Source organism: Ammospiza nelsoni, chromosome 19 (assembly GCF_027579445.1).
Source record: "Ammospiza nelsoni isolate bAmmNel1 chromosome 19, bAmmNel1.pri, whole genome shotgun sequence".
NCBI lineage: Eukaryota > Metazoa > Chordata > Aves > Passeriformes > Passerellidae > Ammospiza > Ammospiza nelsoni.
The window spans coordinates 4,174,254-4,199,357 of NC_080651.1; the positions used below are offsets into that span (position 1 = coordinate 4,174,254).

Genomic DNA, 25,104 nt, shown 5'->3' on the forward strand with positions numbered 1-25,104 from the left:
CTCATAAATCAAATTACCACCTCTACTGGGCCCCAGAGCAGCCCTGGGAATTTCAGGCATCTCCTAAAAAGGTAAATAGGAAAATAAATGAATAGATAATAATTAAATAATAAAATACTTATAAAGTAATAAAATTTATATTAATAAAATTTATAAAACCCAAATAAGGTAATTAAATAATAAAATCCTTATTATATTATATTATATTAATAATATTGATATTATTAAAATTATCAATATAAACATTATGTTTATGTTTATATCTATATCTATAGTTATTGTTATAGTTATATTTGTATGAATGTGACTATTATATCAATATTTTATATTTCATATTATTATTTAATATAAATAATCTATTACTATTATTACTATTATAGTAATAAAGTTTCTAAAATCCTAATAAATTAATTAAATAATCGATCATATTAATTAATTAATAAATAAGAAAATAAAAGGAGGGCAGGGAATGAGGCTGGGGCCAGTGGGGAAAGGCTGCAGCACAAAGAGTGTCCTGGCAGTTTAAGGGAGGACTTTAAACATCTGTGGTTTTGGTGGTTTTGCTGGAGAAAAATGAAGATCTAGACCATGGTTATCCTGGGGTTAGTAAAGCCAGAAAAGACCCATTGCTTCTGCATCCTGAAAAATCCAGCTGGTTATTTTTGGGGTGGGAAGAGAGCTTCATGCTTGCTCTTCCGAGAAGAGCAGAAACACATTGCCTGTGCTGGTGGCATTTTGTCCCTGGAACTCATCCCACAGCTGATCACTCCATCATCACAGCAAAGATGCAAAGATTTACTCCAATAGCTTTTGTGTTTTATAACATTTACCAACAGCCTCGCTCTGCTGGCTCCAGGAGTGGGCAGTGTCCCCCAGCATGGCCTCAGGGCTCTGCTGCTCTCCCTGGAACAGGATTTGTCAGCAGAGGTCACAGCTTCATTCCTGCAGGTGACAGAGTGGGAACAAAAGTCAGACCTGGGGATGAAGGAGCCTTTTGTCTGCTCAGCCCAGCCTGGTGGTGTCACAGACATTTTTTATGGAAAATCCTTTCCTTAGGATTTTTCCTCCTGAGAAGCTGAGAGACCTCAGGAACAAAATGCAAACAATGGTTATCTGCTGCTGTGGAATGCAACAGGTGCATCTGTGATTGGCCCATGTTGGATGTTTGTAATTAATGGCCAACCACAGTCAGCTGGCTCGGACAGAGAGCCGACCCACAAACCTTTGTTATCATTCTTTCTTTGCTTTTCTATTCTTAGCCACCCTTCTGATGAAACCTTTTCTTCTCTTCTTTTAGTATAGTTTTAATGTAATATGTATCATAAAATAATAAATCAGCCTTCTGTAACCTGGAGTCAGATCCTCATCTCTTCCCTCATCCTGGGATCCCTGTGAACACCATCACACTCCTGGGCCAGGCTTTGACCTGCTGGGCTCTTGTCCCCAGCCCCTGCTCGCCCCAAGGAGCGCTCCCAGCTCAGAAATGCTCCTGCAAAGACTCAGTGCAGGTGGTGTTGGCTGTCTGAGAGCCTGGCTGTGGGTCAGTGCTGCTCAGAGAGGGAGGGCAGGGCCAGCAGGGCACAGGGACTGAGCACAGAGCCACAGAATCACAGAAACACACAGAATCACTGACTTACAGAGCCACAGAATCACAGAATTCACAGAATCACTGGGTTAGGAAAGACCTTCAAGATCATTGAGTCCAACCCAGCCCCAACACCTTAAGACCCAGTGCCACATCCAGGCTTTGTTAAACACACTCAGGGATGGCGACTCCACTACCTGCTGGGCAGCCATTCCAGCACTTTATCACCCTTTCTATAAACCACTTTTTCCTGATATCCAACCTGTATTTCCCTTGGTGCAGCTCGAGGCTGTGTGCTCTGGTTGTTTCAGAGCTGCTGAGCTGAGCCCAGAGCAAAAAGGCCTGGGGAACCCTGGGTGAAGACCTCCAGGGGGAAGATCTCCAGGGGAAGATGTCCATGGTGAAGATCTCCAGCTCTCTGGAAAGAGAGGTGCCAACACAGCTCTCAGGTAGTTCCTGCCCCTTTCAAAACCTTGATGTCCCTTCATGTCACAGGAGGAAAGGAATCCTGCAAACCCCTGATGTGTCTCTCCTGCCTCTGGAGCACAAAATGCCCTGGCCTGGAGCTCTGGAGAGCCCTGGGCCCAACAGAACCCTGGAATTTCTACATCCTGCAGCTGCAGTTCTCAGGGAAAGAGGAGGAGGAGAGCAGGGATCCACAGCTCCTCACGTCCCTGCAGGCTCCGGGCAGGCTGAGCCTCAGAGATCTCCTCAGACAGGAGCTGCAGCAGTGCCTGAGAGCCCTGGGGTTATTTGGTGTGGATTTGTCTGACAGCCTTTTAAACCTGTCTATATTTCTTGTGGCAATGAGCTCCCCACCAGCACAGTGTTCAATAAATGTTCCTTTTTGGAGCCTGCCACGCTCAGGTGGGTTTGTTTTCCTGCTGGCTCTGCATGGCAGAGCAAACCTCAGCACACCTCAGAAAATGTCTGTGCCAAGCACCCACTGTCCTCCTGATGGATTCCCTTGGTCCTGGGGGTTTACAGGTGGTGGGGAGAAACCTGAGCTGCTGTTGGACAGTCAGAGCTGGTGTCTCACTCCTCACTGACAGCAGGACATCAGCTGGAGCCTCATCTCTCATCTCATCTCATCTCATCTCATCTCATCTCATCTCATCTCATCTCATCTCATCTCAATCATCTCACCTCACCCCTGCCATGGTCAGGAACACCTCCCACTGTCCCAGGGACACCTCCCACTGTCCCAGGTGCTCCCAGCCCCAATGTCCAGCCTGGCCTTGGGATCCAGGGGCAGCCCCAGCTGCTCTGGGAATTCCATCCCAGCCCCTCTCCACCTTCCCAGGGCACAATTCCTAATTCCCAATTCCCAATATCCCATCCATCCCTGCTCTGTGTCATTCTGAAGCCATTCCCTGTGTCCTGTCCCTCCCTCCCTTGTCCCCAGTCCTTCTCCAGCTCTCCTGGAGCCCCTTCAGGTCCTGAAAGGTCACAATAAAATCACCCTGGAGCCTTCTTGTTCCACTTCCCTCTTACTGCAGGCCTGAGGAATTCAGGCAGGTTTTGTGGTCGGGTTTTGTGCTGTTTCTGAGCCCTCAGCATGTGGAGCAGGAGGATGAGGAGAAGGAGAAGGAGAAGGGAAGAAGGAGAAGAAGGGGAAGGAGAAGAAGAAGACAAGGAGAAGGAGAAGGAGAAGGAGAAGGGAAGAAGGAGAAGGGAAGAAGAAGAAGAAGAAGAAGAAGAAGAAGAAGAAGAAGAAGAAGAAGAAGAAGAAGAAGAAGAAGAAGAAGAAGAAGAAGAAGAAGAAGAAGAAGAAGAAGAAGAAGAAGAAGAAGAAGAGGAAGAAGAAGAGGAAGAAGAAGAAGCTGCTCCTCCTGCCCACCTGGGCTCTCCCCTGCCACACCCATGGACACACAGGGATATTCCAGTGCTCAGGGATTGCTCTGGCTCAAACGTTTCCTTTCTGCCTTTTCTGTAATTGTATCAATGTGGGGGGAAAAATGTAAATAGGAATTTTAATAAAAGCGTAGCAGTAAGCAGATCTAATCTCTAACCTTTTGAAATATGAAGAAGCTGCTTTATCTGCAAGGAAGCACAATCTCTCCCCAGCAGAGATGGGAATTTGTGGGAGTTAAATTAACTAAGGCAGTGCTCCCCTCTTGCTCATTGAATGTAAACGAAGCATATTGAGGATTATTGCAAAGGGAGAATTAATAAAACCAGGATGGGAAAGTCTCAGAGCCAGGCATGTTTGCTAATGGTTTCCCAGGCACGGGGAGAGCAGCCTGGGGTCCCAGCACCTCCTTCCCTGCTGCCAGGAGAAACAGGAGAAATGCTCTGGAAGGCCTTGCAGAGGGACCCAGGGAGCTGCTGGAGAGAGGAGTGCTTGCAATTCCATCTGCACACAGCTCTGCAAAGAAAATCCTTCACTCACTGGGGTTCTGGGCCTCCAGCTCTGGATTTGGGGGTGTCACTTGGTGTCCCCCCTTTACCCACTGTGTGCTGCTCATGGGATGTGCTTTAATGACCCTTCCAACCCAAAGCATCCCATGGTTTGATGATAATTTCTCCTGTAATTTCCTCATTTTCTGAAGAAGTTTGGAGTGCACAGGGCCAGGAGCCCTGGCAGAACCTGCTCCTTGGCCAGCTGCGTGTCCCTTGGTGTCACTTGGCACCAAAAAAGAGGAAATATTGGTTGGGTATTGCTGTCACTTGGTGTCACCCCTTTACCCACTGTGTGCTGCTCATGGGATGTTGTAATGCCCCTTTCAACCCAAAGCACCCCATGTTTTTTTGATAAATTATTATAATTTCTCCTGTAATTTCCCCATTTTCTGAACAAGTTTGGAGTGCACAGGGCCAGGAGCCCTGGCAGAACCTACTCCTTGCCCAGCTGAGTGTCACTGGTGTCACTGGTGTCACTAGTGTCACTGGTGTCACTTGGTGTCTCCCCCTTTTCCCACTGTGTGCTGCTCATGGGATGGGTTTAATGTCCCTTCCAACCCAAAGCATCCCACGGTTTTATGATAATTTATGATAATTTCTGCTGCAATTTCCCCATTTTCTGAACAAGTTTGGAGTGCACAGGGCCAGGAGCCCTGGCAGAACTGGCTCCTTGCCCCTCTGGGATGCTCCTTCCTCCTCTCCTGGGCCGCTGTGCTGGCTGCAGGCAGCAGCAATTGGGTTCCTGAAGTGCTCCTTTTTCTGCTCAGAGGAGTGAACTGGCAGCAGCACAAAGCCCTAAGGAAAATAATTCCCATTAAGGCAGGGGCACCCTGCCTGAGCAGAGCCTGCCTCAGCCCCAGAGCTGTTCCTCCCACTGCCCCCTGCTCGGGATCTGTGATTGTTCCTGCCCCTGGGAGGGACTGCCCTGGCCTGCCGTGCACACCGTGCTCCATCCCACACTCTTCTCTCAACTGTGCAAGCCTGGGGTTCTGCTTTCTTTGGTCTCCCTCTCAGCCTTGTAAAATATCCTGATTTCAGAGAGCTCTCAGCTCTATTCAAAGGATTCTGAATCCTCCCATTTTCCAGTCATTCACCTGGCCCGTGAGCTGCTGGGAAGAGCTGGCTCATCCCTGGGGCTTTGGAAAAGGTTTAAAATTCACCTGTAAAGGGAAACAGAGGGACTCAGGGAGCCTGGGAGTGGATGTGCAACTCTCTGAAATCCCTGTCATGCCTGAGGGACTCATTTGCTTTCTGGCCAAATCTGCCTGCCTGGCATGGGGGCTGAGGGAGGGGCTGGCACCTGGCAGGAAAACTCCTGGAAAACTCCTGTGTCTTTATCAGACTATGGTGTGAGCCCTGTGCTTGGAACCCAGCAGTGTCTTGAGCTGGGAGGCACCACCAGGACCATGGGTCCAACCCCTGGCCCTGCCCAGACCCCCAACAATCCCACCCTGGGCATCCCCAAAGGCTCCTGGAGCTCTGGGGCTGTGCCCATTCCCTGGGCAGCCTGGGCAGTGCCAGCACCCTCTGGGGGAAGAACCTTTCCCTAAATCCAACATAAATCTCTCCTGGCACAGCTCCAGCTGTTCCCTGGCTCCTGTCCCTGTCCCAGGGAGCTGCAGCCCCTTGGGAGCACCAGGGCTGTGATGGCACCCATGTCCCCCAGGCTGTGATGGCATCCATGTCCCTCAGTCTGCCCAGCCAGCTGACACGTCTTCCAAGCCCTGGCAAGTGCAAATTCACTCCTGTGTGGCCTTGAGTTTGTGTTGTGAATTAAAATATCCAGAACAGACTCAGAGCCAATGAGGGGATGTGTGCAGGAGAGGAAATCCATGTCACCTCAAGGCTGTGCTGAGCTGTCCCTGTGGCCTGGCTGAGCTGGGGTGGACACAGGGATGGATGGGCTGCCTGGGGGCCCTGTGAGTGTCACATTGTGAGCTTGGATCAAATTGGGCAGCGTCAAATCACTGCTAATTGCTCTTATCTCTCTACTGTTATCACCTGAGTCCAGCCCTGGCTGGCAATGACCCTGCAAGGTGGGGATGTTCAGCCTGGCTCCTTCCATCTGCTCCTCTGCTGGCTCCTCCTGCCTCAGGCTGAGCTGCAGGGCAATCGGATGGATGGATGGATGGATGGATGGATGGATGGATGGATGGATGGATGGATGGATGGATGGATGATGGAAGGATGGATGGATGGATGGATGATGGAAGGATGGATGGATGGATGGATGGATGGATGGATGGATGGATGGGAGAAGGATGGATGGATGGATGATGGATGGATGGATGGATGGATGGATGGATGGATGGATGGATGGATGATGGATGGATGATGGATGGATGGATGATGGATGATGGATGATGGATGATGGATGATGGATGGATGGATGGGTGGATGATGGATGGATGAATGGCTGCTGGCCATGCCAGATGCCAGGAAAAGCAGCTCTGTGGGGCACTGATGGGGCTGGGAGAGGAGCCTGCCCTGGTGGCAGGGACAGGTTGTGCCATGCTGCTGATGGAAGTTACAGCAGGGACTAATGACACGGAAAAGAAAAGCTCCCACTGCTCTCCCTTCTGTGCAAAAGCAGCCAGGTAAGGGAAATTAACCCCTGACAGCCCAGCTGGGCACAGCCAGGTGTCTCCTCAGGTGTGTGCTGCTGAGGAGCCCTGGAGAAGCCCCAAACTTGAAGTGGCAAAGGAGGAAGCAAAGCAGATCAAAGGATCTTTGCCAGCCTGGCAGGGCTGGAGGAGCCATCACACAGGAAAACAGTGAAAGAGAAAGGTCTCTCCAATCCTGAGGTCTTTCCAATCCCCTCTTTCTCCCTGCATCCCCAGGGGTGCCACAGTTTGTAGAGAATGTTTGGAAGGTTACCCTTGTTCTGGATTTTCTGTTAATATCAGGAAGGAGCCTGCAGGAAAAATGGAGAGGTGATTTATAAGGCTGAACTGACAGGACAAGGGGGAATGGCTTCAAACCAAAAAAGGGGAAGTTTAGGTTGGGTATTAGGAAAATTTGGGGTTTTGCAGAATTGCAGTGGTAAAAGCACTTTCTAAAGGCCTCTCCATGAGCAGAGCTGGATAAATAATGAGGAATTTCTTATTTGCTGTAGAAGTTTCTTTGTCTTCTGCTTGCAGATGGCCCCATTTGGAGGGAGTGCATTGCTGCCATGCCTGTCCCCAACACTGGGGACACCTCAGGGAAGTCCCTGCACCTCTCCCAGGTGGGCTGGTGGCCCCTCTCCTGCCCAGGTGGGCACAGCCTGGCCACCTCCTGCCCCTGGGTGAGGCAGAACAGGAGCCGGGGACAGGGACAGCTGCAGGACAGAGCTGGGACAGCCACTGCACTGGGCTGAGCAATGGGAACAGGGAGAGAGAAACGAGGGGGTCCCATGGGGAAGGAGAATCCCAGCTCCTCCAGTTGTGCAAAACCACACAAAGCACAGAATCCACTCAGGCAGCAGGGAACAAACCAACCATGAAAAGCTGGTGAGATGTCCCTGTTTTGCTTGGGTTTCTTGTCCTGTCCTTTGAGGCAGCTGCCCAGGAGCTGCAGGAGAGGCTGAGCACATCTGGCCCAGCCTGTGTGAGGCTCTGCCACCCCTGTGCCTGCTTGGTCCCCCCGGCATTTTCCTGCTTGGCATCTGGAACAAGCCTCCTCCAGCCTGCAACAAACCCGGGATCCACCCATCCCTATTCGGGCAAGAAGGAATCCAGCTCCACAGAAATAACCCCCCAAACTCCTATCAGGAACTTTTTGTAGCTACATTAATTTTAGAAGAAAAATTAGGTCCGGAGTGCTGGGCTCATTTTAATGAAGATTCACGGTCACAACCGAATTCCCTGGCGAGCAGGAATCAGCTTTTGAGCACATCAGAGTAATCAGAAACTCCTCTCAAAGTCACCCGAGGCCGATGAGGGGCAGGGCAGGGGGCTGAGGGAGGGATGCTGGCTTGGAATCGGATTTCGGGACTTTGTGGACCTGCACTTCCCTTCCCTGCCTGCAGCCGCGGCTGCTCCGGCTCGGAGATGAAAGCACCCGGCACAGGAGATAAACACGAAAACAGCTCTGGAACAGTCAGGCTGCCAAAAACAACCCGGGGAGGATGGGACGGGAGATGAAAGAGAAAGAGCTGGAGGTTTTGGAGTGACTGCAGGTGGGGCTGGAGCTGTCACAGAGCCGCTGTCACACAGCCTGGGGGGAGTGCAGCTCAGGATTTTCCCCCACAAGCATCTCAGCTCTGTCCTTCCCTCCCACCGCCAGAAACGCGGCTCCAAAGCCCAGGAAAGTCCCAGAAATCCAGCGCGGCTCCTTAGGGACTCTTTCCTTCTTTCCACATTTGCTTCAGCTTCTTCTCTCCGGTATTTTGGCCCCAGGCAAGGCAGTGGGATTATACCGGGCATCCCGGGAAGCTCTGTCCTTCTTCAGCTTGCTCTAGCTTTGATAAATTGAGCAGCAGGAGGAGGCAGAGGCATCTGGGTGGGGTTTCATCGTCCCCTCGGTGTGATAAAGCTGTGGTGGCACCACAGGAGCACCGCCAAGGCTCAGCTGGTTCAGGCACGGAGGAAAAGCCAATCTCAGCCCCCAGATATCCTGTGGGGCAGAAAACCTGACCCCCAGCATTTCACCAGGCACGTTCGGTGCCCTTGTAATGTTCAGTGTAAGCACAGAGCTCTGCCAGGTGTTTCTGTCTCAAACCATTGGATCTTTCCCCTGCAGCAGGATGCCTTGTCCAGCTGGGAGAGGATGCTGGGTTTTTGAGTGGCAGCTCTCTCCCCTGAGCAGAGCCACTGCAGAGCCCCCATTCCTGTGTGCAGGGGTCACAGGTGAGGGAAGGACCTGCACTGCTCCATCTGGGTGCCTCCCACATTCTGCAAAAGCCTTGCAGAGGCACAGACAGAGTTTCAAGGCAACCCGGGGCTGACAGAGGATGTTTCTGTGGATGTTTCTGTGGTGAATTTGATGAGGACACGTGGAAGGCCCACAGTTTGGAGATGGCCTCCTTGCATCAGTCAAATCTGCTTTGCAGCCTTTGGTGTTAGGGTTTGGCAGCCACTCATGCCAGGGGAATTATCCCCAGAGGAGCTGGGCTCAGGGTATTGGGGTTCAGAGTGGTGCAGAAATTAATTAAAGCAGCTCAGATTCACCCTGGGTGGCCTCAGGCTGCCTCCCTTTGCCACTGCCCATGGTGTGGATTCACCTGGGCACCTCCCTCACCTGCAGTTCTCAGCAGCCATGGAAGGGTAGCAGCCTTCCTTCTGTGAAAATTGAAGGGATTTTCAATTTCTCCAAGTGCTCCCCAGCACCAGAGCAGCTTTAGATGGCACAGCCAAAGCTTTTTTTACCTGCCTCAGTCTGTGGACTCTCCTAAGGGAGTTATCAAATGGGCTGTGGGCACTCACACCTTGGTAGATTGAGGAGGTGATTCCCACGGGCTGCAAGAAGGGAATTTAGGACTGGTTCTCCTTTCCTCCTACACTGCTTTCCTGAAAACTGCCTGTCTGCAGCTGCAGGGATCCCCTCAGCTCCCACCTCCGTGTGCTGCTCCTTGCTGGGATCCCTCGCTGTCCTCTGTGTGTCCTTACAGCTGGCAGCACCTCGGCTCCTTCAGGAAATGTGTGTGGAGGCTTCAGTGGGTTTCCAGTGGGACACAGAGGAAGCACCAGGGCTTTGAGGGAATCCTGCCTCGGTGGCTCACAGCAGTGAGAGCTGCTGTGCCTGAAGGGATCTGGCTCAGAACAAACCTGTGGTGGCCGTGCCAGGGTCATTGGGCAGCCCAGGGCAGTACCAGCCCTCCCCTGCAGCACCCCAGAGCTCTCCTGGAGCAGGAACAGCTGGAAAGAGTGGGGAATTCATTGGGAACAGCTGGAAGGAGTGGGGAGTGTGTCGGGCTGGGGTGGGGGAGCTGCTCTCTCTCCATGCCAAGCACATCAGGGAGCAGGGGCTGGCACTCAGCTGGGCTCAGGGAGGTGCCAACAGCCCCAGGCTGGAGCAGCAGTCCTGGGAAGCCTGGGAGAGGCTTGTCCCGTGCAGGGCTGGCCGGGCTGAGGGGACAGCATGGCCTGGGGGCAGCACGGCTGGGCAGCCCTGGGGACAAGGTGTGCCCAGCACCTGGCTCTGCTGCGGGCACTGCCCTGGCCCGGGGACAGGGTCACACACACCTACAGGGACCGCGGGGACTACAGCCCTGGGGACAGCGAGGGGGATCTACAGGTCACACACACCTTTAGGGGCTGCATTGCAGCCAGGATCACACCCCTGGGGACAGCTAGGGGTCCACACCCCATACACACCTTTAGGGACCACATCACTGCCAGGACCACATCCCCGGGTACAGCTAGAGTGGCCACTCACCACATCCCTGCCAGGACCAGGTCCCGGGGGACAGGTCCAGTGGCACTCACCACATCCTCACCAGGCCCACATCCCCGGGGACAGGTCCGGCGTCACTCACCACATTCCCACCAGGAGCACATCCCGGGGGACACGCATCAGCTCTCACACCCCTACCCGTACCCGGTCCCCGAGCCCATCCCCTCTCCCTGCGGATCTCCCTCTCTCGGGCGCTGCCCGTGCGGGCGGAGCGGTGCCGGGGTGCGGGCGGAGCGGTGCCGGGGTGCCGGCGGAGCGCGGCGCGGTCCCGGTGATGTCAGGAGCGGCCCGGCAGCTGTGGGCGGTCCTTCCCCGGCTCCCGGCTCGGCTCGGCTCGGCTCCGCTCCGCCCCCGGCTGGGCTGGGAGCGCGGGCAGCCCCGCGGCCCCGCTGCAGTCCCGCTCGCTCCGGCATGGTAAGGCCGTGGGCACGGGGCGGGCGGGCGGGGGCGGGCCGGGCTGCCCGGGGCGCGGCGGGCTCTCACCCTCTCCCCGTCTCTCGCAGCCCCTCTCCGGAGCAGCGCCGGGACCCCGCCGCCTCCAGCCGCGCTCCGCCGGGCTCCGCCGCCCGCCGGCATGAGCGTGAAGCGCCCGGCGCCGGGCGGCCGCCGCTGAGGAGGAGCCGAGAGCGGGACCCCCGGCCGCGCCCGCCCCGCTCCATGGGGCAGCGCCGCTGAGCCCCCCGCCCGCCCGCCCCCCGAGCCCCCCGCGCCTCGCCCCTCGCCATGGGGCCGCGGCACCTGCTGCTGCTGCCGCTGCTCCTGCTCTCCCTGCAGCTCCTGGCCCTGCTGCTGCCGCTGCCCGCGCAGGCGGCCGGGCCCCCCCGCGCCAAGGGCAACCGGACCCAGGGGGCGGCGGCGGCGCGGCGGACCCCCAAGCCGGGCAGGGAGCTCCTGAACCAGACGCTGGCGGGCCCGGGCGCCGCCGCCCCCACGGCGCTGCCCGGGCGCGGCAAGGGCGCGGGGGGCGGCAAGGCGGCCCCCGGAGGCGGGGGCTCGGCCCCGGCCCACGAGACGTGCTGGGGGTACTACGACGTGAGCGGGCAGTGGGACAAGGAGTTCGAGTGCAACAACAGCCTGACGGGCTTCCGCTACTGCTGCGGCACCTGCTTCTACCGCTTCTGCTGCAACAAGCGCGCCGAGAAGCTCAACCAGAGCCTGTGCCGCAACTACAAGAGCCCCGAGTGGGCCCACCCCACCACGGCCAGCGGCGCCCTGCCCGCCGACGGCGGCGACGGCGGCGACGGGGACGCCAACAAGTACGACCCGGACAAGGACAGCACCAACGCCACCGTGTACATCTCGTGCGGGGCCATCGCCTTCGTGCTCATCGCCGGCGTCTTTGCCAAGGTGGCCTACGACAAGGCGCGGCGCCCGCCCCGGGAGATGAACATTCACAGGTACATTCATGAGCATTCACTCCTTCCCCTGCTCCCCCTCACCGAGCTTCCCCCTTGGCAGAGTCTGCTCAGGGTTTCTCTAGTGAGAAACTGTGGCCCTCGCCCTGGAAGACAGTGTGGTGTCAAGCTAGAAACCCTGGAGCTGCCCACCCGAGGGCTCTGTTTGAGTTCCCAGCTGCGCAGCCTGCCGAGAGTTTCCCGTGGCATGGCTCCTCCAGGGATTCCCCCTTTGGACTTGCTGTCCAAGGGCTCAGTTTTTACACTGCTGTCAGGGGCTCTCTCTGCCCGAGGAGTCTCCCTGTGAAGCGCCCACCCGGGTCTCTACGCTTTGCTCTGGCTGTCCATGAGTTTCCCCTGCCAACCCTTCCAAGGGTTTCCCCAGTGCCATGGCTCTCCGACGCCTGTGCCATCTGGCCAAACGATTTCCCATTGTGCTGTCTCTTCGAGGGGTCCCCCTTGAGTCATTTATCCAAGGGTTTCCCCCTTTGCGAGGGCTGTGTAAGGCTTCCCTCTTTGCACCATCCACCAAAGGATTTTCCCTTTCCATCCTCTGCCTAGGAGTTCCTCCTCCCCACGGTCCGACCAGGGCCACCCGCACCCTTCTGTCCATCCCCCTGCCCACCCCGGGGCCCGTCCTGGTGCTCCGTAGCTCTTATGCCGCGGCCGCGTTTGTGCTTTCCTGCCGCGCCTTCAGCACCGGCGCCGCGGACAGCTCCGGGACAGCTCCGGGTTAATTCCCGGACAGCTCCGGGACAGCTCCGGGAGAGCCCCGGATAATTCCCGGACAGCTCCGGGACAGCTCCGGGAGAGCCCCGGATAATTCCCGGACAGCTCCGGGACAGCTCCGGGAGAGCCCCGGATAATTCCCGGACAGCTCCGGGACAGCTCCGGGTTAATTCCCGGACAGCTCCGGGACAGCTCCGGGAGAGCCCCGGATAATTCCCGGACAGCTCTGGGACAGTTCCCGGTTAATTAATTCCCGGACAGCTCCCGGATTGTTCCCGGGCTGTTCCCGGACAGCTCCGCGCTGCCCCGCTCTGCCCAGAGTCCGTCCCGGAGCTCCACGTGTAGCCGTCCCCGGCGCCCCGGCATTCCCCTCCTGCCCCCGGCACCCCCTTCTGCCCCCGGCATTCCCCTCCTGCCCCCGGAACCCTCCTCTACGTTGCCTTTGCCCCTCGGCATCCCGGCACCCCTCTCCTGCCCCCCAGAGCCTCCCTCTCCACCCCAGCACCCTCTTTTACCCCTCGGAGACCCCTCCTGTTCTCCGGCACCCCGATACCCCCCTCCTGCCCCCCGGAGAGTCCCCCAGCATCCCGGCTTGGCTCCCTTGCACCCTGCACCCCTCCTCCTTTCCCCGTGATCCCCCCACATGCCTCTTGCCCCCCAGGTACGACCCTCCTGCCCCCAGGCATGCACGTCCTTCCCCCTGGGACCCCGGCACATCCCTCCTGCCCCTGGCACTCCCTCTCCGCACCCGGGGATCCTCAGCAGCCCCCAGACCCCCCCATCTCCTCTCCAAGCCTCCCCAGAGCTCCCCCAGAACAGCAGAGCCGCTCAGACCCCGCGGGTCCTGTCCTGTCCTGCCCTGTCCCATCCTGCCCGGCCAAGGGGAAGTTTGGGATGTGCAGAGGGGATGGGGATGGATCAGAACCCCCGGGGGAAGTTTGGGATGTGCAGAGGGGATGGGGATGGATCAGAACCCCCGGGGGAAGTTTGGGATGTGCAGAGGGGATGGGGATGGATCAGAACCCCCCGGGGAAGTTTGGGATGTGCAGAGGGGATGGATCAGAACCCCCTGGTGGTGCCTTCCCCACGGGGCTGCTGGGGCTGTGTGGGGACACTCTGGTGGTGGCAGAGCTCTGTCCTTTCCCTGTTCCACACGGTCCCTCTTAGATCCCTCTGATCTCTCAGTCTCAGCCCATCCCTCGCTGCCCCTCGTTGCTGTAAGGACAGGAGCTCTCTGTGGCACATCAAATCCTGCTGCACAGCAAAAGCTCGGGCGGCTGTAGCAATCCTCCTCCTGGACAAATGCGTGTTCTCTCTCAGTTCATATTTATTTTATGATGAAAAAGTCCCTCCAAATGATGAGTGCTGCTTGCGTGCCATGAATGCGAGAGCTGCCTGTGTCTGAACATAAAAACTGGTGAGAGGCTTCTGTAGAAGAGCAGTGCTGGGCATCAGGGGAAAGTCCTCAACTCTAGCAGATAATGCCTCCTAAAAATGATTTTAGTGAAGATTTTTAATCAGAACTCCTGAAATCATTGACCATATTTTAAAGGCTGAACTTCAGCTGCAACCAACAGAGACTGGGGGGAGAAATATTAGTTTTTTAAGAGGAAAAAGAGATGAGTGACGCAGTTTTTATTTATTTGGGGTGATGTTTTTTATTTAGACTCCTCCCTGCAGTGAGGACACACTGTGAGGGTGAGGTTTACATTTGCTGAGGGTCTGGCCCACATATTCCATTCCAAATCCCACCTGCCCTTGGTCCCTGCAAGAATTTAACTCCACTAGTTTTAAAAACTACACACAGCTGTGTAGAGACAGGGGTCCTGCAAGTGGCTTAGCTGGAAAATTGTGTTTTGTTAATGAAGGGATGGTTCCCCAGCTGCCCAGCTCTTCTGGCTTCGAGGCAACTTTGCCTGGGCCTTATCTTCACACTAAATTTGGAAATCTGGGTTGGATGTCCATATGTTACTTCTGCTCCAGCTCCAGCCTGCTGCAGGGTTGGATCCTTCACCCTTGGAAATCAGAGCCAGTGTTGCCAGACTTGTCTGGATTCTTCCTGATGTTTTCATTTCTTTGATGCTTGCTTTGCTTTATTTAGATAAGTTCTGCTGAAATGATTCACCTGTGTGTAGAAGTATGAATGGCAGATTGAGTGCTCGGGAAGCTTGACTTCCAGAGCATTTTAAGGAGTTGATTGACTTCTATAATATGGTAGCTGGTAAAAGATTATACCTTTCAGAGCTGTGTTACCTGAACTTGATCAACATCACACAAGCGTTTAAATATTTTGAAGTGCATCTCCTGCACTGGGCTGAATGCTCTGGGTGCTCTAAGCAGAATGCAAATACCAGGAGAGGAATGGTTTGTCTTTGTCTCTGACAGCTGCTGGGGAGGAACAGGGAAGGAGGAAAGCAGGTTGGGGTCAGACATTTCTGTCTGTTTGAGGTCGTGTCGGCTGGAGTGAAGTGTGACATCCAGAATGATTCTCTGTAGTGGTGGCGAGTGCATCAAACCTCAGAGTGCATCCTCTGGGAGGAGCAGAGCAGCAGCACGAGCACAACTTGCTACAGGGGCTGCAAAAAGCCTCTTGGGCTCGTATCCCACAGGCAGGGAAGATCAATGAGAACTTCCCCGCACCTCCCCACCAGCAGGATCACACTGGAAATTTTATTTCCTTGCAAATGCTCACAGAGCAGTGCCGTGTGCGGATGTCATCCCTCTGCCCATTTCTCATCCAGCTTTCACAGAAAATCCTCATGAACTTACTTAGAGAGAGCATTGTGAGGGAGGCAGGGCTCCTACAATGTCTTTTGGTGGAAGGAGGGTTTGCAGATCGCCAGGAGAGCTGTCAGTGAAGGGCTGGCTGTGCATGTGCAGCTCCGAGCTGGAACCAGCTCCAGTTTCCAGGCACTGCCACGTCCCTTTAAAGCAAGGCACTGCTGTGATTCTGGGCTCACAAGCACTGATTCAGCCTTTCTAACAGCAGTTAAGTGGAAGTGCTTTGAAAACCAGGAGCTGAAATGTTCCTATTGTGCAGAAACGCTTGTAATGCTTTCAACGGAACTGATTTTTTTTTATTTTTTGGCAATGACAGGATCTTTGAGCCTGGCCATATAGAACTGCCTCTTGCTTTGGGGTTACACTGCCAGAACTTTGCTGGGCTCCAGGCAGAAGCTGGGGCTGGTTTTTGAGACTCACACCCAGTAATATTGTGTGTGCTGATGCTCCTTCATGCATTGGTGAGGATGGTTTTTTTCTGTCTCATTGCCAGGGTTGTTTTCTTCTCTTGAGCATTTCTTGAGTGAAATTTAAGAGGTATTTGTTTTACTTTTGGTCTGGGGCTGAGTTAGGGAATCTCTGAGCAGGGAATATCGGCTGGTTCTTTCAAAGCTGGGTGAGTTTTTGTGCAGCACAAAGGGGTGACACAGAATGTTCTCACTCCGTGGCCGTGACCCTGCATCCCCACGCTACAGAACACAAATAATTCACAGCTGTAGCCCTGCTCCACGACCCCTGCTTAGCCCCAGCAGCAGCCACTGAGCTGGGGATGCACAGCTTGGGACTGAAATATCCCCAGTGCATCCCACTGGTCAGCTGGGGCCAGAGGGACACGGGGGCAGAGCTGGCCCTGGGGCACTGGTGGGAGCCCAGCTGCTCTCCTGGGAAGCTGCACAGGGATTTTTCCCAGCAAACCAGCTCTGTGTGCTGCTGAAAGGCCTTATCTGGCCTGGCATGGAGTGGCTGAGGGGTGGGAAAGGGAAAAGGGGAACAGGCTCTGTGCTGCGCTTCACTTCTCCCTCCTCCCACAGCATCTGTGCTGCTGCAAAGAGGGAAGAGCTCCGTGCTGCTCTTCCCTTCAGCCCCTGCATCCTCTGCTCTGGGAGTGATAACTGCCAGCTTTTAGAGGTGAACATCCTTTGCCCATGTAGAGACCTGAGTTTAATTGATCCACTCCTGCTTGTTTCTGCTCCGTGGCTCTGAATTCCAACAGAGGCAATGGATCTGTCTGCTCCCAGATCCAAGGAGCTGCTGCTCTGTGTGAGCAACACAGCTTGAAATGCAGCAGGGTTTGTGTTCCTCAGGCTGCACCCCCACAGCCCAGGGCCCTGTGCTTGCTGAGGGGCTGCTGGAGGGAGCTGCTTTCAGCTGTGAAGGTTATGAGCAGTGCCTCTCTCCAGCCCTGCTGTTTGAGGCAGGGATCACAGGCAGCTCCTTCAGCGCTGCTCTCTGCTGCTGGAGCCAAAGGATCAAACCCCACGGTCCCCAGGGCAGGGAGGGAGTGCTGTGAACACTCCTGGCCACAGGGACTCTGCAGGAGCTTTTCTTTCTTGGATGCTGTTCCTGCTTCCAGTCTCTTTCCACTGATGTGTTTTTATGCTCTGCCTTTTTTCACTCTGCTCGGACTCACTCGGGTGCCTTTCAGCTGCTCTTTGCCCTGCTTTGAGTTGTTTAATCCTGATGGTTTCTGAGGCTCTCCTCTGAAGTGCCCTGTCCCTCTCACAGGCACAGAATACAGGTCAGACTGAGCTAAGAAAAACCAAAAAAGGTGCGGCCATAAAATCCCAGAATCACAGAATGGACGGGGTTGGAAGGAACCTTAAAGATCCTCTCATTCCACCCCCTGCCATGGGCAGGGACACCTTCACTGGTGACCTCAGACAAGTTCCTCAGGACTGGTTCTGTTTCTCACCAGCCCTGCACCTGGCTGGGTTTGGGGTTACCCCTGAGCAGGGAGAACACCTGGATCCTGTCCCTTTGCAGGGTGAATGGTCCAGATGCAGACCCAAACCCAGGCCAGGTGTGTGTCTGGGGGCCTGTACCTGTACAAAACATTTTTCCTTTTGTTTCCTTTCCATGCGCTGGGAAAGCTCCAGTTTGGAGCTCTGGTTGTGGTTTGCAGTTTGATAATTGGAGTTTTTCTGCTGTGTTTTCCTCTCTGAGTCTATTTTATGAAGAGATTGACTCTGTGGGAGCACAGAGGCTGCCTGGCCACTGACACCCGTCTGATGCTTCTGGGCTTCTCCTTTCCCTTTAAACTTCTCCCATTATGAGAGGCCAGGCTCAGGAACCGTGCTGCCTCCACCAAATCAGCTCAGTATCTCTAATTCCCATTTATTTGGCATTTTCCTGCTTGCTAATTAACTTTTTCTGTTAGTCCAACTCCATCATGAGGTGTCGAGGGAATCCAGTGTAGCTCTGAACCTCCATTCCTTTCAGTTTTGTAATCTCTTATATCCTTAAGTAGCAGTTGATCTCTGCGCCTTTGGAGATCAGATGCCTTTTAAAATTTCTGTTTCACACAAGATCTGAACTTTCTGGGGCAGATGAGATCAGGCCATGTGCTGCTTGCCTTTGCCCCCACTCACATGGGCTGGCTGTGCCTCCTCAGATCTGTGTGTGCCCTGCTTGAAGAGCTCAGATATCTCCTTCCCCAGGTGGATAAACACAGAATTCTGCCACAATAAATGCTGTGCCTCCTCAGATCTGTGTGCTTGGAGGGCTCAGATATCTCCTTCCCCACGTGGATACACACAGAATACTTCCACAATGAATGCTGGGCTCAGATCTGTGTGCCCTGCTTGGAGGGCTCAGATATCTCCTTCCCCAGGTGAATTAACACAGAATTCTGCCACAATAAATGCTGGGCTTCCTCAGATCTTAGTGCACTGCCCTGTTTGGAGGGCTCAGATATCTCCTTCCCCAGGTGGATACACATAGAATTCTTCCACAACAAATGCTGGGCTGGGCTGTGCTCTCACCACAACTTCCTTTGTTGTGAGGGCTCTTCAGAGCAAGCTCAGCTTTCTCAGTGAGTTCAAAGCCCCTGAGCTGTGCTCAGAGCAGAGGATTTGCTGTGGACCCAGAGCCCTGTGCTCGACCCTTCCCCAGGTGCACTGTGTGAGCCCTGGGTGCTGTCTCTGTGTTTGTGCCTGGGGATGCCCAGCACAGAGCAGGACAGAGCTGGGCCAGCACAGCATCATCCCCACAGCCTTGCACACCCTGCAATCCTTCTGATTATATTTCCTCTCCTTTCTGAGCTCTGTCCCTGTCCTGCACATCTCCCCGCTCTCCCCTGGTGCCTCTCCTGGGTTCATCTCCTTGCAGGGAGCCTCCCCATTATTCTGAGAAGAGTAGGGTGGGTGCAGGTGGGAGCTGGGGGTCCCAGGGGCTGCTGCCCCTGCAGCCAGCCCCAGCCTCGAGCACCTGGGGGTACCAATCCCCTCCTGATTCACTGTGCCCAGAAGCCTGGCCATGTCCTGCCCTGCTGAGGACACTCAGGGTGACATCTCTCTGCAGAGGAACACCCCTTGGAAAGGTTCATTTTAAGCTTTTAATTACCAAATCTTTATGTGATGGTTTTGTTCTCTTTGGGCCCGCTGTGTTCAGAGGAACTGGTGTCACCCATTTGGTGTCACCCATTTGGTGTCACCCATTCTGGGCTCAGTCACTGCTGGCAATGCCTTGCCCACATCACAGCAACAGCTAGAGATTATCCAGTTTGGGCATTGTTGTCAGGTGTGTGAAGTGTCTTTGGAGCTGGATTAAATTCCAGGAGCTTCCCAAGTTGTGTTGGGCATTAAGAGTTCTCAGGAGACATCTGATTTTTTCCTGTGTGCCCTGGGCACGCAGGACCCGGCTGGCAGCGCCTGGAATGTGGTAATGTCCCAGGAATGTGGGAATGTCACTGGAGTGTCCATTCCTGGGCACGCAGGACCCGGCTGGCAGCCCCTGGAATGTGGGAATGTCCCAGGAATGTGGGAATGCCCTGGGCACAAGTACCCCAGGACCTGGCTGGCAGCGCTTGGAATGTGGGAATGCCCCAGGAGTGTCAATCCCTGGGCATGCAGGAGCCAGTTGGAAGGGTCTGGAATGTGGGAATGCCCCAGGAGAGGCCAGCCCCAGGTGTGCTCAGCATCTGGAGCTGCCCAGGGCAAGGAGCAGGTGCAGGGACAACAGCCAGGCCATGAATAATGCACAGCTGCTCTCGGTGACAGTGGCTGTGACCCAAGAGCTGTCCCTCAGAGAGAGCTGTCCCTTCCAGGTGAGGTGGCTCCAGGCTGGATAAATCCATCTCCTGCAATAACTGCCTCTTTCTCTCCCAGTTACTAACAGAGCATAGGGGAGTCTTTAACCTGGCTGTTTTTGTAGTGAAATCCTGGCTGTGCTGGAGTGATTGGAGTTCTGCCACCAGCTCCATCCCTGCTCTGCTTTTGGCAGCTGCAGCTTAGCCAGGCACTGCTCCCTTCACTCCTCTGCCAGACCCATTTGGTCACTCTCCTTCCACTGCTCCCCAAACTCACAGGGACCTGGAGCAGGAAATTCTGTTTTCTGGCAGAATTCAGGTCTGCAGAGAGGGGATTTTCAGAAGGTGAATCAGTGAAGTTTTGAGGTGCAGCCCCTGCCCTGCTGGGAACAGGCAGCTCTTCCCATCCAGCACCCCCAGACCCCTCAGCTCAACCTCATTTCCCTCATTTCCCTCCCAGCCTGCTGGAGCTGCCACCAGAGCTGCCCTGGTGACAGCAGAGGGGACACCCTGAACACTCCTCAATTAACACTCACACTGTTAATTGGTGTTGGCAATCTGTGGGTATGGGGAAAGTGGGACAGTACAGCCCAGAAGGCTGTGGGAAGGACAGCAGGACATTGAGGGAGGAGACTGAGGTTCTGGGCTGGGTTAGAGGGGCAGGGTGAGCTGCGCTGAGCTGGTTCTTCCCAGCTTCACCTTCTCCCTGAGTACAAAGCCACATTTTGGGATCAAAGTCTGTCACTTCCCCTTCCAGCACCAGCCCCAGCTGATGGCCAGCCTTGCTGCCCCGCTGCTTCCATCCACCCCTCAATTCCTTTGGATTTACACCAAATCCTTTTGATTTTTCTTTCTGAAAATTGATGAACCCCAGTGTTCATCCCACTGGATTTTCCCCAAATTTGTGCAGAGTGCCACCAGAGCCATCCAGGGAGCAGGGCCTGACCTGGCCTGTCCCTCTGTGACCGTGTTCACAGGGGTCTTATGTTGAGGGAAGAGATGAGGATCTGACTCCATGTTTCAGAAGGCTGATTTATTATTTTATTATATATATTATATTAAAACTATACTAAAAGAATAGAAGAAAAGATTTCTTCAGAAGGCTGGCTAAGAATAGAAAAAGAAAGAATGATAACAAAGGTTTGTGACTGACTGAGACAGTCTGAGCCAGCTGACTGTGATTGGCCATTAATTAGAAACAACCACATGAGACCAATCACAGATGCACCTGTCGCATTCCACAGCAGCAGATGATCAATGTTCACATTTTGTTCCTGGGGCCTCCCAGCTTCTCAGGAGGAAAAATCCTGAGGAAAGGATTTTCCATAAAAAATGTCTGTGACATCCACCCATAGATTTCCCTCCCCAGGGCAGTGCAGCCCCCAGCTGCCCCTGGCTGCTCTGGGTGAGGGTGGCACAGAGCCCCAGCTGGGACTGGCATGGCCATGACGTGAGGGAAAGGTGTCACAAACCCTTATCAGTGCCACGCTCCAGCCAGCGAGCTTTGTGCTCCTCAGATAAGAGATGTGGCGTCACAGGAAGATTCCTGGAGTGTCTCATATCCTTGTGCAGGTGATTAGGGGGCTGCTGACATCAGTGGCACTAATTGTGCCCAAATGGCTGCACACGTGGCACACAAATATTGCAGTGAGTCTGTTCTCCTGGAGCTGTGCATGGGCACTGAGCCAGCTGGAGCGAGGGGACTGTCACCAGCAAATCTGCCTCTTTGAGGTGGCACTGACCTTCCACCTCCCCAGGGCTTTATGGAAATAAACACTGCACTGTGATGGAATTGGTACAGAATGAACCAGCTCCATCCCAGCTGGGCTTGCTGCTTTGTTCTGTCCCATTTCCACTGCCCCAGCTCCTCCATCTTGCCCTGTGTGCCCACCCTGTGTGCCCACCCTGTGTGCCCACCCTGTGTGCCCAGCTCCCCTTTGTGTCTCCCAGCTCCTCCTGTGTTCCCCAGCCCACCCTGCCCTCTCTGAGTCCCTCCCTTGGAACCCCTGGAATGAAGTTCTGCAGTTCTGCTATTTCCTAGTATCAAAACCAATAACCAACTGTCATCATCACTCCACAACCACCCCCAAACAAACTGGGTGACGTTGCTTTTCACAGAGGGGAAAAATTCCTTGGAGTATCCAAGGGGAAGCCATTGGCTGCAGTGAACCGGGTGACATTACATTTCACAGATATAATACATAATAAATAATATATATAATATATAATAAATATATATTATGTATTATATTATATATATATGTATATATAAATAAATAATATATATAATATATAATATATCATATAATGATATAATAAAACCTTGGAGCATCCAAGGGGAAGCCATTGGCTGCCGTGAACTGGGTGACATTACATTTCACAGATATAATACATAATAAATAATATATATAAAATATATAATAAAATATATATTATGTATTATATTATATATATATGTATATATAAATAAATAATATATATAATATATAATATATCATATAATAATATAATAAAACCTTATATAATATTATTATAATTATATAATTATTATTATATAATAATATAATAAAGGGGAAGCCATTGGCTGCAGTGAACTGGGTGACATTACATTTCACAGATATAATACATAATAAATAATATATATAAAATATATATTATGTATTATATTTAATATATAGGTATATATAAATAAATAATATATATATATCATATAATGATATAATAAAACCTTGGAGCATCCAAGGGGAAGCCATTGGCTGCAGTGAACTGGGTGCCATTGCTTTTCCCTGGGGATGGCAGGGAGAGCTCAGCCATGCAAGCAATCCCTGCTGAGCACAAAGCCCAAGGTAGGCTCAGAGCTGTGCTGACATCAAGCCCTGCAAGTTGGTTAATCCATTTTTCTGCCTCGTGGTTCTCCTTTAAAAACCACTGCCAGCACTGCTGGGATTTGGGCTTTGTTTGAGCAGGGATTTCAGGGTGTGGGGATCCTGATCTCAGTCAGTTTTGAGGGAGTTTGGCTTGGGCAGGGGGGTTTTGGTGTCACTTTGAGGAGGCGCCAGGGCTGGGGCCAGCAGGGCTCCTGATGGAGGCTCTGTGTGCCAGGAGCAGTTTGTGATGATGGAGAGGCACCATAACCCAGGGCTGGAGTGAATTAGAGAGAGCAGATGAGATACCAAACAATAGCCAGGCAAGCCTGGAAATCCTTGCAGCAGATACACAGAAAGAAACAGAGCTTTTATGTCATATTTTTATATTTTATTATTACTGCTATTGTTGCATTTTTCCCTCTGTTTATGGTATGAACCCAGCTGCTTTGGGTTCACAAGTACAAACACTGAATTCTATTCTAGTCTATTCTGAAATACTGAATTTTGGCTGGGTTAAAATACATTTTTTTTATTTTTCCCTTTTTTTTCCTGTCTCCCCAGGGCTCTGGCCGACATCCTAAGGCAGCAGGGACCAATCCCAATCGGACACTGTGAAAGAGAGACAATCTCGGCCATAGATACCTCCCCCAAAGAGAACACCCCAGTCAGGACCTCCTCCAAAAACCAGTACACACCAGTACGCACCTCCAAGAGCAACCCAGGTAAGTGCTGCTGCCTCTGTCACATTTCCTGAAAAATCCCTTTGCCCAGGAGTTTCCTCCTGGGAAGCTGAGAAGCCTCAGAGAGAAACAAAAACAATAATTATCTGTTTGCTTCTCCTGGCTTTGCTGCATTGAAATGTGGTTTGGAGATTTTTTATCCAACATGTGAATTGTTTTCGCTTAATGGCCAATCATGTCCAGCTGTGTTGAGGCTCTGGAGAGTCACAGGTTTTTCATTATTACCTTGTTAAGCCTTCTGTAAGATCCTTTCTCTGTTCTTTAGCATAGATAATATAATATAATATAATATAATATAATATAATATAATATAATATAATATAATATAATATAATATAATATAATATAATATAATATAATATAATATAATATAATATAATATAATATAATCTTCCAAGAACACAGAGTCAAATTCTCAATTCCTCCTTAGTCCTGGGGACCCAGCAAATACCACACTTGGGGCCATGCCAGGAGTCAGGAAAACAATATTATCTCCTTTGCTTCTCCTATGTTTGCTGCTTTGGAATGTGGTTTGGAGGTTGTTTATCCAACTGATCATTGTTTGATTGGTTTTATGTGAATTGTTTTTGCTTAATGACCAATCACAGCCAGCTGTGTTGAGGCTCTGGAGAGTCACAAGTTTTTCATTAGTATCTTGTTAAACCTTCTGTAAGATCCTTTCTCTATTCTTTAGTATAGTTTTAGTATAGCATGATATAATATAATATAATATAATATAATATAATATAATATAATATAATATAATATAATATAATATAATATAATATAATATAATATAATAATAATATAACCATAAAATAATAAATTAGCCTTCCCTCTCCTCTCCTCTCCTCTCCTCTCCTCTCCTCTCCTCTCCTCTCCTCTCCTCTCCTCTCCTCTCCTCTCCTCTCCTCTCCTCTCCTTTCCTCTCCTCACCAGTGAAATTCACAGGGTTTTTGGAGAATTGGTGTGATTTCTCATATGTAAGTGAAATTTATGAGAAGGAGAAACTATTATGGGATATAAACTATGGAGGGAATGGATTTGTCTACTCAAAGCTCTCTGGTTTCACTATAAATTGCCTAAATGGACAGGAAGGAGCTGTAACACAGCACCTCTGGAATGATTTTTCCCTCTTCTGCTTTGGGACTTGTATAAGTCACAAAACACATCTGTTGTCGTTTTCAGCTTCTTTTCATAAAAAAAAAAAAAAAAAAAAAGGAATTATTTTTGCCTGATTTCCCCAGTGGCTCAGCTGGGAGGGGAAGGCTCCTTGGCTGCTTTGTGCCTGTTTGAAGGGGTTTGGTGCAATGTCCTCCCCCTGTGGGGACAGGTGGCAGCATCCCCTGAAGGTGACACTGAAGGTGTCCCCTGTCCCCTGAAGGTGACACTGTCCCTGCTCTCCCCTTTCCCTGAGAGCTGAGCAGATTCCTTTGCTTTCCCGTGCTCACCCCCAAAGCAGGGAGCCCTGTGATTTTGTGTGTCAGTTTGGATCTGTGAGATAAAACCCTGGGCTGGAGAACAGCCTTGAGGTGAATTGTGTGGAAGGGGGAATTGCTTCTGCTTATCTGAGGCTTGGAGCTGCCTCTGGAGAGGATTTGTGCTCCTGAAACACGAGGAGTGAGGGATTGTGGCCAGTGAGCAGGGACAGGCACCATCAGCTGGGACATCACCTTCAGGGTGACAGGGGTAGAGAGAATGAGGGCTGAGGGAGCTGGGAAGGGGCTCAGCCTGCAGAAAAGGGGGATCAGGGGGAAATTGTGGCTCTGCACAGCTCCTGCCAGGAGGGGACAGCCCCAGGCTGGGCTCTGCTCCAGGGAACAGGGACAGGAGCAGAGGGAACGGCCTCAGAGGAACTCAGGGTGGGCACAGCAGGAATTTCCCCATGGAAAGGGGGCTCAGGGATTGGAAATGCCCAGGGAGGGTTGCAGTGCCCATCCCTGGGGGTGTCCAGGGAATTCCTGGAGGTGGCACTGAGAGCTCT

General features: G+C 52.6%; 1 protein-coding gene across 1 annotated transcript in view; it reads left to right on the top strand.

Annotated features, from left to right (window-relative positions):
• Positions 1-11,086: 11,086 nt before the first annotated feature.
• SHISA6 (shisa family member 6) overlaps positions 11,087-25,104 on the top strand; it is a 145,076-nt gene continuing 131,058 nt past the window's right edge. The window contains exons 1-2 of the mRNA XM_059486028.1: positions 11,087-11,760; positions 22,942-23,102. Coding sequence (XP_059342011.1) covers positions 11,087-11,760; positions 22,942-23,102 — 835 coding nt within the window. The remainder of the gene's footprint in view (positions 11,761-22,941; positions 23,103-25,104) is intronic.